Source organism: Mustela nivalis, assembly GCF_964662115.1.
Source record: "Mustela nivalis genome assembly, chromosome: 2".
Lineage (NCBI taxonomy): Eukaryota > Metazoa > Chordata > Mammalia > Carnivora > Mustelidae > Mustela > Mustela nivalis.
This window is the reverse complement of record NC_139021.1, coordinates 32501222-32516228: the sequence shown is the minus strand read 5'-3', so window position 1 is coordinate 32516228 and position 15007 is coordinate 32501222. Positions and strand designations below refer to the sequence as shown.

Genomic DNA, 15007 nt, shown 5'->3' with positions numbered 1-15007 from the left:
ACTGCAGACAATCTTGGGTTCAACATTATGGGAACAGTTTATGAGGAAAAGTGATGTGGAAAAATGCCCCAAATCCATGTCAAGTAATACCAATAAAATTATCAGCCAAGGAGTACCATTTCTACCAGTCAGGTATGAATGCTCTTTTCATTGCACCCTAACTACATGTTGATTTTTCTGTCTTTACTGAACATAGCAGAAGTTGATTTTCACTTACTATTAAATTAGTATGTGATATTTATTTGGGATTTCTTTGTAAAATTAATTTTTTGTTTCTAATTTTATTAGTTGTCCAATTATCATTTCTATAAGCTCTCTTCTATCCATCTACTGAAGAAGGAAGAAAATGAACATTTTATGTGGAAAGTATTTGTTGAAGTTATTTAATAGGCTCATAGCAAACTTTGAGGGTAGGCAGCATAAAACCAATAATCCAGCATCTTGCCATTTAGAAATCTCAATTAATAGCAAACCAAAATTAATTCAGAAAACACTAATGATCTGGTATGTGTAGCTCATCTATCAGCACTGCAAGCAGATGAGCTCCAGTAATGAATTTAAAAGAGCAAATGTATCATAAATTAATCAGTTTGCATATAAGCAACATTGAGTTTAGGGAGGTCTGTTAAGTAAAACTACAAAGAAGCAGTAGAGCATAATGATTAAGAGCATAGATTATAAAGCCAAACTATTTGGGTTCAAATCCCAGCTCTTCCACTTACTGATTATGTGAACTTGTTAAAATGGAGATTCTAATGGAGTATCTGGGGCAGGGCCTGAGATTCTGAGTTTCTAAGAAGTTCCCAGGTGTTACCAATGCAGCCGGTTCAAGAACGGCACTATCCGGGTCATGAATGAGCTTTAAGGAGATCTGGAATCACAGGTTATCATATACAAAATTCTCTGTGAATGTGGTTCTGTGGATTATTTTCTGAGAAAAGGACCCACAATTCCTATCATAATCTCAGAGGTGGGGGTGTGAGTAGGGGAAAGGGCAGGTAGAGAGTAAGAGAATTCACAGGAGAGACAAATGTCAGTTCCAGAGCTAATTGGAAAAACCCCAAAATTGTGATTACAAAAAAGGGAAATTATTTGTAAAGACAAATATTTTATATTTTATACAACAATTATCACTTAGAAGACTATATGAAGAATCACAAACCATTCTAAATTATAGACAATTATATTGTAGGCAATTATAACTTAGAAGATTAAACTGAACAATCTTTAAATTCAAGAACAAAAACACAGGGATATAAAACTCTAAGAAATAAAAAAGATAAGGCCAAGATATGTAATATTCAGTTAAGAGGAGTTCTAAAAGAGAATTTACAGGATAATGGAGTTAAAATACACATACATACATATGCATACATATATATAACATATACAACTTATTCTTAAAATACCTTTCCAATACACAACTAGATATGTTCAGATAAAATCACTACCAATACCAAACAGTGATAATGACTGAAGATACACACCTAAACACATACTCGTGAAAACTGTAAACTCCAAAAGGAAATTATTACATACTTCCAAAGGAACAAAGGAATGAGAATCAAAATGGCAACTTAAAGTTAAAAGATGATAAAGTAATTCTAGATAGAGTTCTGAACAGAAAACACTGGAACCTGAATGCCCTCTTCCCCCTGTCAAACCGTTATTTCAGTGTGAAGACAAAAAAAAAAAGAAAACACACACACACACACACACACACACACACCAACACATGTTTCTTGGGAAGACAGAGAATACAACTCAAGAAAGTACTTTAGCAAAATTTAAAAAATCAAACTAACTAAAGACTTAAAGAAAAATAATATGGGACAAAGAAAATGGTAAGGGAGAGGGAAAAGAAAACAAGAAATCAAAATAATTGTTAAGAATGGTGATGCAAATTTTAATGTAACTAATTTGGCAAAGTATTTTAATACCTCCTTTTTTTGCTTTATTCTGTAAAATTTCAAACATGCACAAAATAGAATAGTACGTTCTCATGTGTTATCCTTCCATATATCTGATAAGGGGTTAATATCCATAATATATAAAGAAGTCTTACAACTCAACAATAGAAAGATAATTCAACCAATTAAGAAATGGCAAAGGGGGGCGCCTGGGTGGCTCAGTGGGTTAAAGCCTCTGCCTTAGGCTCAGGTCATGATCCCAGGGTCCTGGGATCAAGCCCTGCATGGGGCGCTCTGCTCAGCAGGGAGCCTGCTTTCCCCTCTCTCTCTGCCTGCCTCTCTGCCTACTTGTGATCTCTGTCTGTCAAATAAATAAATAGAATCTTAAAAGAAAAAAAAAAAAAGAAATGGCAAATGATTTGAATAAACATTCACAAACGGCTAATAGTGGGGGGGGGGGCAACCAACAAAAAGCCCTGCAACATTAGAAAAATGCCCAAAAAAAGTCACAATAAAATACCAATAAAATATCACTTCATACCTATAGAGATGCCTGTAAGAAAAAGATGGCCAGAGGTGCCTGCATGTCTCAGTGGGTTAAAGACTCTGCCTTCAGCTCAGGTCAGAGTCCCAGGGTCCTGGGATCGAGCCCCACATTGGGCTCTCTGCTCAGCAGGGAGCCTGTCCCCCCCCCCCCCGCCTGTCTCTCTGCCTACTTGTGATCTCTCGCTCTCTGTCAAATAAATAAATAAAATCCTAAAAAAAACCCCAAAAAACAAAAAAAAGATGGCCAATAACAAGCATTGGTGAAGATGTAGAGAAACTGGAACTCTTACACATTGCTGGTAGGATTGTAAAGTTGTACATCCATTTGGAAAACAATATGGCATTTCCTTGGAAAGGTAAATGCAGAATTACCAAAAGTCCCAGCAATTCCACTCTATGCATATACACAGGAGAACTGGAAAATGTCCATGGTAAAACATGTACACAAATATTAATAGCTGCATCATTCATAAAAAGTGGAAACAATCTAAATTTTTGTCAACTGATGAGTAGATAAACAAAATGTGGTTTGTCCACACAATGAAATACTATTTGACTATAAAAAGGAATGAAGTATTGACCCGTGGTAGAACATGGACTGAATCATGAAAACAAACTAGATGAAAGAAGCCAGGCATATAAGATCACATATTGTATGATTCCACTTACATGAAATGTCCAGAATAGGCAAATTGTTAGTGATGTAAATAAAGTTAATCAGTGGTTGCCAAATGGCGGTGTGGGGTTAAGGGAAAAGTGGTGGTGATTGTTAATACACAGGGTTTTCTTCTGGTGAAAATATTCTAGAATTAGATAGTGGTAATACTTGGGATAACTCTGTGAACATATAAAAAAACTGAATTATACACTTAAAAAGGTTGGACTTCATTATGTAAAATTGTTATTAAAAAAAATAGACCCATGCAAATATAAACACTTAATCTTTGACAAAAGTGCAAAGGTAGTTCAATAGAAAAAGGACAGTCTTTTAAACGAATGCTGTTGGAACTGGTTTTCCTACATAAAAATGGAGCTTCTTCTTAAAATTTGTACTTTACAAAAAACAAAACTCAAATGGATCTTACATCTAAATGTATAAAATAAAAATAAAACTTCTAGGAAAAAAAAGAAGAGAAAATCTTCATGACCTGGGATTAGATGAAGAGTTTTAGAAATGACACCAAAAGCAAAATTAATAAATAAAAAACTGAGAAATTCAATTTCACCAATTAAAAACTTTTGCTTTGCCTCCTATCCTTCAGATGTGAATCCATCTCTACTATGGTATCTAATTGGCTTATTTAAGGTCCTTTCATAAGAAGGGATTTACTTCTTATAGGCTCATCTCTATTATCTTGCTAAGTGAGATAAAGTTTAACCACACTAGGAATGAAACATTTCTCCTGTCAGCAGGACAAAGCTATTCACTGTTGCTTTCCTGTTATACAGTTCACAAACACTCTCCTAATCTTAAAAAGTAAAATAATAAGAACTAAAATAATAAAATCTTTTACACTGACCACTGAAATCAACAAAAACAAAAAAGTTTACAAGTACATCTTAAAGTACTAACAGATTAGGGATTAGATCTGATAATCAGACAGGAAGAGAGGGGAGGTTAGTTTATAGCAGAGAGAAAAAAAAGAAGTGGAGGGAGGAAAAAATTTAGGACAATGTATTGATTTCATAAATATAAACACAAAGTCTAAAAAAATTACTAAATGTAGTCCAGCAGATTAAAATAAAATACATCATACCAACTTGCTATGGCTTATTACATAAATGTAAAAATAGCTGAACATTAGGAATCACATGAATGTAATTTATACCATTCATGGATAAAGGAACTCACATATTTAGGTATTTTCTGGCCCTGTGCTAGGTAGGTTTCACTTGCATACCTCTTGCTCTCATAAATACCTTATGATCACCCTGGAAATGAAAAAACTTATGTGACAAAATTAAATACTTATTCTCAAAAACTTATTAATATAGGAATTGAAAATATCTAATTTGATTAAAAATAACAGAAACCTATAGCAAATATCACACTTTAAAAAAAAAGAAAAAGAAAAATGGAGTTCAGGAACCATTAAATTAAAGATCTAATAAATATCAACAACTGCAGAGTATAGACCTTATCTGGATCCTGATTCAGTGTCTAAAAATTCATGTTTATATGACAACCAGGGCCATATGTACACAGATAGATATTTGATGGTAATTAGGAATTATTAATGTTCTAAGTACGATAATGGTATTGAGGTTTTTTAAGTCCTTACATCTTAAAGATACACAGTAAAATATGAATAAATTAGATGTCTGGATTTGCTTCAGAATCATTCGTGTTTAGGGAGTGAGTACAAGTCTAAATAAAACAAGGCTGGACATTTAATGATAATTTGATGAATCTGGATATTGGGTATATCAAGTTAATTACATTAGTTTCTCTACTTTTGGATATGTTTGGAATTTTCCAAAGTACAAAGTTATAAAACAGTTTTTAACTATCAAACCCAAAGGAAAAAAAAATCAAACAAAAGCAAAAAGCCGAACACAAGAGAGAATATAAATGATCAGAAAATCTTCCATAGATATTACTAGGGAATACTGTTTTACTTTTAAAGAATTTTATTACTTAACTTTTAATTGAGACATATACATAATTGCACTAATTGAAAGTTTACAGTTCAATGAGCCATCACCAGAAAACTCACTTTATCCGTGTAAATTACCACTAATGTCAATAAATAGCACATGACCAGCAGCCCAGAAGCTACCCTACTAAACAATCCTCTCAATCACAACGTCCCCTGCTTCTTGCCAATAGGTAACAACTCACCTTGTATTCTAACTTCTTGGATTGTAACCATACAGTACCTTATAATTTTGTGTCTGACTTCTTTTGCTCAACATGTGAAATCCACCCATGTTACCATGATACAAGTCATTGGTTCTTTTTCATTACTTTATAAGCAAGTTATTCTCAAAATGTGGTCAGTTGATTTCTGGGAATCTCCAAGACCCTTTCAGGGTTTAACAGAATAAAGTTCACTGGGATATGGTTTCAGATTCCATGTTGCAACTAAACTTAAAAACAACAACAACAAGTACCTGTCAAGTTCTGGTGCAGAATCAAAGAATATTCACATTTATCTGAAAAGGCTATTAAAATACTTCTCCTTTTACAGTAACCCATTTACGTGAGGCAAGACTTCTTCCTATACTTCAAGCAGAACATGTCACAACAGACACTGCAGATACAGACATGAGAAATCAGTGGTCTTCTATGAAACCAGACATTAATTTGCAAAAATGCATAGTAGTGCCACTCTTCTCACTAATTTTTGTCTGGGAAAATATAGTTATCATTTTACATATTTTTATTTAAAGTATGTTATTTATGGTAACACATAATGGCTTTCCTACTGTCATTTTAAATTTCATTGTGGTGACCTGAGACCTCAAAGTTTGAAGACTACAGCTGCGCAGTGTTCCCTTATGCTAATACGCCATAATCAATTCATCCATTTCTACTGGGGATGGACAGAGGGGTTGTTTTTCATCTCGGACAATAACAAATAAGGATGCTATGAATAATCTTGTACATGTCTTTTGGTACACATTATGTCCCCACTTCTGTTGAGTTTATACCTTGGAGTAGAACTGCTAGATCACAGGGCATGTTTACATTCAACTTTTAACAGATACTGTTTTCCAAAGTGGCTATTAAGCATTTGAGATGTGGTGAGTCTAACTAAGATGGGCTATAGGTATAAAGTTTATACTGGATTTTGAAGACTTAATATAAAAACACTGCAGAATATCTCAGTAATTATTTTCTATTGATTACATGTCAAAATGACAGTATTTTAGATATACACTAGTGAGTTAAAAAATTTACATTAATGACACTTGTCTCTTCTTTTAAAATATGGCTACTAGAAAACTTGAAACTATGTACATGACTTCCATTTGAAGCTCACATTATGTATTTTGGACAGTGCTGCTACATGGGGAAATAGAAGTAAAACGGACCAATACCAATACTGTATATAAGAAGTCTGAGATGCGAGTCACCTGGGTGGCTCAGTGGATTAAAGCCTCTGCCTTTGGTTCGTTTGGGTCATGATCCCAAGGTCTTGGGATGGAGCCCCTGCATCGGGTTCTCTGCTCAGCAGGGAGCCTACTTCCTCCTCTCTCTCTGCCTGTCTCTCTGCCTACCTGTGATCTCTCTCTCTCTCTCTCTTTTTCTGTCAAATAAATAAATAAATAATAAAATCTTAAAAAAAAAAAAAAAAGGAAGTGTGAGATGTTCCTGAGGGGGCACCTTTTAAGGAAGACTGCCCAAAGGAGGTAACAACTAAAGGAAGGCCAAAGGACAGACAGCAGTTAGCCTAACAAAGAAAGTGATACAAAAAGGAAGGTAAAGCCAGGCAGAAGATACAGTGTGTGCAAAGGCCAGGAGATAAAGAGAAATATGTTTAGTATAGCAGAGACATAGTAGAGGGTAGGGGAGTGGTAAAGGGAAGTAACGAGACAAAGGAAAAACTAGTCAGATCATAATGGGCCTAGTGAGTTATGCCTGTGTTTTAGGAACAGGGCACTACTGTTGGGTTTTAAGCGAAAAAATTACATATTTATACCTGTACTTTAGAAAAGCCACTCTGACTGCTGTCATATATGTAACTGAATCTGGACAAGACTAGAGTGAAGATTAGTTGGGAGCTGTTACAACAATGTAAACAAAACACAACAACAACAAAAAAATGATGGGGCTCTATATAAAGAGAACAGCAGTAGAGAGATGTGAGCCTTAGGCAAAATCACTTCTCAAATGCAGCTTCCACTACACTTACTTCACAGATATTCTGAGGATTTAAGCAAGGCATTTTTCTGTAAAGGTGTTCTGTATTCTTAGTCTTGGTAAAAGATTCTAGTGTCACTAGAACAGGTATTAATTCAAGGAATTGAATTCTATTTTAGAATATACCGGATACAAAGATTCACCTTTCCCAACTTAGTAACCTAAAACCTAAATAATGCTTTAATAATCAATGAAATTAAGTCAGATAAGAAAAGGCTTACTTTCTTACTTATGTTTAAAAGGTAAATCCCAACTACTAAACATGGTACTGTGCTCCATTTAATCAATTCAATATTAAAAGATTAGCACCATTCCCCATTTCTCTAGAAATGGAAATATAAGCGAATTAAAGGTAGATATCAAGTTACTCTCATTGAGTGGAATGGATGTGAGTGTAAAACAATTTCAATTCTTCATTAAATTGATACTAGTAGGGCAGTCAGTTATCAAATATTTAAGAGTCAACTAGATAACTCTTCTGTCAGCTTCATTTATTTTGAGGTTTCAGGACCTTCTAAAGTTGTATCTTCTGTAAATAAACTATGCAATCCAGGGGAATAAAGGTAAAAAGGTCACTTACTTTTTCTAAACTTTTCAGAAACTTTCTAATCTACCAATACACCCTTGTCGCTTCTAAGATATAAAGCATTTTAATTGACCACTTAATATAAAGCATCTAACGTCTATTCTACCTGTTCCTTTTGCCTGAAATACTCTTCGAACACTGTAGAAAGTTACATTCTATACTTATTTCACCGACAAAAATGACAGTCCTTAGAACTGAGTTCTCCACAGGACTCTCGTTAAGCCTCTCCCCTTATAACCGAAATCCTCATTCTTGTCACGCGTTATACAGCTGTTCAACACAATATTCCTTCTTGCATTGAGTGTTCTTGGCTTTCCCTTTTCTAGCTTCAAGAACAGAAACTTACATTCCTAAGGGTCTAAAGTCCTCCACTGAATTATAGAAGCAAATCACCCTCTACCTCTCCTCCCTTCTCATCACTCTCCCCTGATTCCATGCCGTAGTACTTTGGGAAAGCTCCAGCTTCCCACCCTGAAACTTAATAGACCTAAGTACACTGGCACCAGTATTTTCTCCCTTCCCTGTTGTGACGAGAGGAAACATCCCCTTCTTTTCTATCAAAAAGGCAATCCATACTCTTCTGTCCACACTATGACTACTACCTTGGTCCAAGTTCCCGTGTCTCTCACCTGGATCACAGCCCAAACCTGATCATCCCATATCTATTCTTGTCTACTTCACAACAATCCTCCACACAGTGGGCAAAAGTGACTGTTTTCAACCCATAAATCCTATTGTGAGCACTTAAATTCCCTGTATAGTAACACTCAAATAAATCCAAACTCTTTTCCATGGTTTCCAAAGCCCTGAGCTCCTTCCCGCCTAACATGGCTCATCTTGCCACTCTCCTGTATGACCACTGTGCTCCAGCTGCACTGGTCTATTCATTTACCTGTGACACACCAGCTCTTCCACATCAACACTTTCCTGATTCTGGGTCTTTCACATGTTTCCATGGTTCCCAAGGGCAAGGCTCTCTTTTCCCAATCATAATATGGTTAGCCATCACTTAGGTCTTACAAATGACTCTACAAAGAAGTCTTCCTCTAATCACCCTGTGTCTGTTATTCACTATCTGTGCCCCTTATCGGTTTCTTATTATTATAACTTACTCACTAGACTGTCAACCTTATGACGTTCATCAGGTTATTGTGCCTTACAGAGTGCCAGATAAAATCAAGTGCTCAATGAACATCTGCGAACAGAATGAATGAGTGAAGAGACAGGATTAGGTTGCAATCCTGGTTCTACTGCTTCCTAGTGGTTTGATCTTAGATAAGTCACAACCTTTCTGAGCTTCAGATTTTTTCTTCTATAGAAAAGGGACAAATACCTTATAAGATTGCCAAATGGGATCCACTAAAGATTAACTGGCAATGAATACAGACCAAGCACAGTATCTGCACTTAATTTAATAGATGTTAGTTTTCTTCCCTTCCTTCTATAGCTTAGACAGTGAGAATTCCTTAGGGTAATTCAGTATTGAAACTAAAAATATAGAGATAGGTCTATATATACACCTATTGTTACATATAGCTAGAAAGCATAATGACATGTAACTGAGCAGATAGATTGGTAACAGAATTTAATCCTGTGCTTTAGAAAATGGGAAAAAGTAGTGTATATCTATCACTCACTCTTTCCCCCAAAAACAGTGGTGGTAGGGGAGGGTGAGGAGAAAAACAGAAGAAACAGGAGGGAAAGGTAACCTTGGAAATTATAGGTCATTACTCAACTTCAACTCCCAAATTCAGAACAACCATCATTTACTTATAAAGACTAGAAGCAAGAACAAGATTAAAACTCATTCTAGAATAAAAACATTTTCTGTTTGCTTAAATCTATGTAAATCTCCTCTATATCTATTTACCCCCTCTTTTACCTTTCATTCTTTAAACTGTAACAGCACTGATAAAAGGTAAGGAAAAAAAAAAAAAAGAAAAAATTTCAACTACAAAAACACCTCAGATCAGAAACACAAAAAGGTTTCACTGTTCCCTTAATTTCTTGATAAGCTTTAAATTGTCTAACCACAAAAGTCAATCCTTTCTTTCCATTCTCTTTAACTGCTGCTCACTTTTCAGCCTGACATCACTTTTATGTGTTTGTCAGAGATTTTACTTTCTAGGAACCTTCTAAATCATTTATCAGACATCATTCAAATCTCCTCCATATTCTTCCTAGAATGTAGCTAGCCCTGTGAAAGCGGACATTTAATATTTTCTGCCTGATAACCGCTTAGAATTTTATAGAATGTGCTGTGTACCTTCATAGTGTCATCAGGATATGGATATAATTTAGATTCTAAACCCAAAGAAGGGTTTATGTTAAGCAATTAATTCAGTTTTATTCAACATATTTTATGTAATCAAGCTTGACTTTTTTAGAAGTAATTGGAATCTGGTTTAGATTTTTTTCTCATGTTCCAGTTATTTCTACAACCTTTCTAAAATTGGAACTTCTAGTCTATCCTTAAACTGGAAATTTATAAAATGCTGCTGAATGTTCCATAAAATTCATGGGGAAAGGCTTCAGTATTAGATATAAAATGCAAGAATAAAAAGAATATTTTATGTTATCACAACCTCTATAACAGTACTGTGTATAGCAAAGACTTTTGACTATAATTAGCTGAATACCAGTTTAAAGAAGAATTTTATCACAGTCCAGTCAGTGCATGCCAGGAAGAGTTCTTAACTGCTATCAAATGCTCTGGCACCAAGTGGCCAGAAACTTAACCATCTGCAACTCTCCAAGGCTATTGTAAAATGATCACATATATATATATATATGTGTGTGTGTGTGCATATATATATGTGGTATATATGTGTGTGTGTATGTGTGTGTGTGCATATATACACACACATATATATATATATACCACAAACATTTCAATACCACAAACATTTCAAATTACATTTGAAGGTCTCATCTGGGGCAGTGTTTTTCAAACTAAGAACTGCAATCTATTAGTGGGTCCAAAACTAATGAGTTTAACCAGCAAATGAAGAAAGGAAGGGTGAGAAGGAGGGATAAATAGAACATAAAATGTTGGAGTTCATCACAGGTAGTAAGAGTATTATTTCATAATCTTTGTTTTGTTCTGTATACTGGGAGTAACATAAAATGTATTTTAAGGGTGGGTTTCAGCCAAAAAAAAAAAAAAAAAAAAAAAAGAAAGTCAGAAAGCAATGAACTGGGAGACAAACGGAAGTGGAAAAGGATAAGCAACTGGAACTGTTACGATCACCAACTTATGGGCTCGGAGATGAGCCAACCAACCAACACCTTCTGTTGACCAGGAGACTATTTTGGAAATCTCCATGCACTTGCAAAAGCCAGACACCCCCATGTGAGATGGGAAGAAACACCTTCTCTTACAGGAGGCCTAAAACAATGCCCAAGCGAGTTCATAGATCCTCCCACTAATGTTTTTATCCTTTCAAACTTTCAAAAGCAGAGGTCAACTTCTACTTTCTACTAACTCTTAGGCACAATAGTTAAGTCACAGGAGCTAAGATACAGCAGCTCTTGAAAGGTAATTATTGGTTCTTGAACAACAACTTCTAAAAAATATTAACTATATTTCATATCACAATTTGATTTCACATAAAGCTTTGACATTCAGCAATGTGGAATTGTGAAAGTCACACTATTTTACTAAAATGATCACATTTAATAGTCACGTACATAGACCACTGAAATGGCCATGTGAAGAACATGAACATCAGAATAAACAGAATCTTTTAAAAGGATGTATGAAAGATTCCAAGATTCAAGACAGAACTTGTTGCCATTTAATATTGCCATTAATGAATTAAGAGTCATTCTGTGAAGAGTTAGGATTGGAAGTGCCTAAATATTGGCCAACCTGCATTTTTTCACTCAGTCTATGTTAAGTGTTACTATGAACACTTGGCTGTTGTTCCTTAGTTTTATTTGAGGGAGAGAGTGCATACACGCAAGCCCAAACGTGGGGACCGGGAGCAGAGGGCGAGGGACAAGCAAACTCTGTACTAAGCACAGAGCCCAATGTGGGGCTTGATTCCCTGGTCCTGACATCATAACCTGACCTGAAATCGAGAATCTAAAGCCTAACTGACTGACCCACCCAGGCACCCTTGAATACTAAGTTGTTTAACGAAGATTTCTAATTATTTTTGAGGCCATTTAAAAAGAATAACACTTTTTGGTGCATAAGGGACAGTTTCATAAATTATAGCTAGTATCTGTTCTAAAGGTCTAAGGTAATAAATATTTGTCAGGACACATCTACCAGTCCTCACAACTAGTGCATATTCCAGTTAAAGAAACCCCACTACTGTTATAGAAGCACATCTCCTACATTGTTATAGGTTTTTTCCCCTCTCTCATATAAACCCACATTTGGCTGGAGAGACAGAAGAGGACAAAAGTGCAGCTATAAAGAGAATTTCTCTGGTTGCAGGGTGAAGGGTACCTTTTATCTCTGCTCACATAGTTTAATGTTCTGCCTGCCTCACTACCTCCTTTTTTTCTTATACTTTGAAACTTGCTGTGGCTTCAGACATCAACCCTGGCACAATTACTTGCTAGTTTTATTACAAAGTCCCCCCAGGGCTGGAAGAGAAGTTTCATTCTTTGCCTCCTAACAATTCCTCACTGAACACAAATTCCAAAAAGATAAATCTTTGCTAAGTACCTACCAGAAAGTCATTTTGTGTACAAGTACAAAAAAATGTACCAAGACAAATTACGGGGTTCACAGCTTCTTATCCCTGGAGGCAAAAAGACTTCTAGTTCAAACACTAATGACACAGGTTTTAATGAAAGAGCTAAAAGAGCTCATTTACTTATTCATTCTGATCAGACATCATAAGATTCAATTTTGACTGTAGCACAGGACAAAGCAGGACACTTTGAATCACCCTAGATTAAAGATGCCTTCTTGCCTTCTTCTCTCTTCTGGGCCATTACACCAAACCTAGAGCAGAATTATACCCACCTTCAGGCTAGACTAAACAACATAATAGCTTATTGATCTCTGGTGTAGACCCAAACCCACAAGTCATCAGGCAAGTAGGGATCCCAGCCACTTGATGCAACTAACACTCAAAAGTCATGCACAGGGTTTTCTGATCACACACAAGCATATCACTGGCAATGATCACACTGAATGTGGACCAAACCTTTCTCTACCCCGAACAAACAAAAATAATATGTTAATCAGGTCAGGCAGCAAGCAGTACAATTTTGAATCACACTGAAAAACTATTTTTTTGGTTGTCAGTAAGTGTTAATTTATGTTCATTAAATACACTGACTGTAATTTCTCAGGTTTTCAAAGTTACCATCATTCAATTCCACAGATAAATTCTTTCAAAAGAGGTAATGCTTGCTGGTGAATCACGTGCTGACTTAACTCCCATCACCACACCATGAGTGGATGGAGAGTTTGTGGCAAAGGACTTAGACGTTTTCTAAGAGAAAAGGGTAACTTCTAATTATTTCCTTCTGAAGATATCAAAACCCCATTCTAAAAAGTAAAGGTTAACTGTGTTCACTGAGACACCTTTTCAACGTGTTTCGCTCAAAAACTAAGATCGGTGAAATCAGAAGTGGAACTCAAGTCTCAAAACAATGAATGCTCTTGCTAATTAATTCCATTTAGCTCTAGTTCAGACCCTGTGGTAATGGAAAGCTTAGTCCTCGCAGACAGGCTTCAGCCGTCTCTGAACCTCGACGGAGTACATGCAACGCAATCCACAGACTGGTACGAAGCAACAGTGACAACATTAGCGGCCAATGATGGATGAAATGACAAATGAACTCGGAGTCACGGCAGACATCTACGCCCTAAGGGAGAGACTGAGGCGGGGCTGGAAACTATTTTCTGGCCTTCTCCCGCGTGCTGCTTCTGGGGAAGGGACAGGATCCAGCACGCCCGGGATCCACGGAGCCTTGGCCTCCGAGGGGCTGGAGTGGGAAGAGAGCAGCGGGCTGCTTTTGCAGGGAGTGGAGAAGATGGGGGATTGGGTACGGTGGGAATTTCTCTGGGGAGAGAACTTCCCGACGCCGGCAGGGTCGGGGGCGGCAGGACCGTCCCGACCACGGCGAGCGCGACCTCCTCTTCCTTCTCACACAGTCATACATCTTTGTGTGTGTGGATTGTGCAAGGGGCCCTCCAGCCCAGGTCGGGAAAGTGCGCCCGCCACCCCCTCGCTCCACCGGGACTCGCTCCGGCCGGGACGCCCAAACCCCTCTCAAGACAACCCCTAGGGTCCGGAGATGGTGAGTGGACGAAAGCATCTTCCCTTGTGGACACCCCTCGGGGCATCCAGCCCTCGCCGGGTCTTTGTCCCGCCGGCGGCCGGGGTCTCTCCCCGGTTCTCGCGGGGAACCCCTTGCCCTGGAGGCCTCGGGGCCCAGGGTCGCCCCAGCTTTGTTCGGTCAGCGGGGCGCAGGGACGCGGACACTTACCGTACACTCCGGTGAGGAAAAGCAAGACCAACGCAGACCTCCACCGCGGAGACTCTTTTGTGCTCCAGCGACTGGCCATAACCACGGCAGATGGAGGGAGCGAGGAGGAGATGGAGGAGGAGGAGGAGCTGGGGCCAGACGCCGCCGCCACCGAGCCCCCGGCTGCTCCCTGCGCGCTCCGCGGCGGCGGGAGGGGGAGGGGAGGGGCCGCCGCCGCCGCCGCCGCCGCCCGCCCGCCCGCGCTCCCTCCCTCCGGCCCTCCCTCAGCAGCGCGCCAGCTCCCACCCCGGGCGGCGCGAGAGCCCTGCGCCGGGCGGCCTTCCCGGGGGCAGGGGCTGGTTGAGCGCACACCGGCGCGAGGCGAGGGGGGCGGCGGAAGCGCGACTCCGGCCTCGCACCGCACAGGCTAGCCGGCGCCGCCACCCGCCAGACGGAGCGCGAGCCGGGACCCGCGCTCATCCATGCGATCGGTAATCACCTGGCCCGCCTGCCTTGGTTCCCGCCCCGCGCTCCTCCGGACTTTCCCAGTTTCGGGGCCCGTTTCCCCGCGACTGGAGCCGGAGGAGTAAGGCAGTGCCAATCGATGAGCGAGCACGCAAACGCCGGCTGCGAGGTTCCCGAGAGCTGGGGGAGCGGGGG

At 38.7% G+C, this 15007-nt stretch overlaps 1 protein-coding gene across 4 annotated transcripts in view; it reads right to left on the bottom strand.

The window, feature by feature from the left end:
- The window catches only part of LRP12 (LDL receptor related protein 12), a 71830-nt gene extending 57244 nt beyond the window's left edge, over nucleotides 1-14586 (bottom strand). For 3 of the 4 annotated variants that reach the window (XM_082719095.1, XM_082719096.1, XM_082719097.1), the window contains exon 1: nucleotides 14369-14586. In XM_082719095.1, coding sequence (XP_082575221.1) covers nucleotides 14369-14447 — 79 coding nt within the window. In that variant the 5' untranslated portion in view covers nucleotides 14448-14586. The remainder of the gene's footprint in view (nucleotides 1-14368) is intronic. The other variant, XM_082719094.1, reaches the window with a different exon arrangement.
- Between the last annotated feature and the right edge of the window lie 421 nt (nucleotides 14587-15007).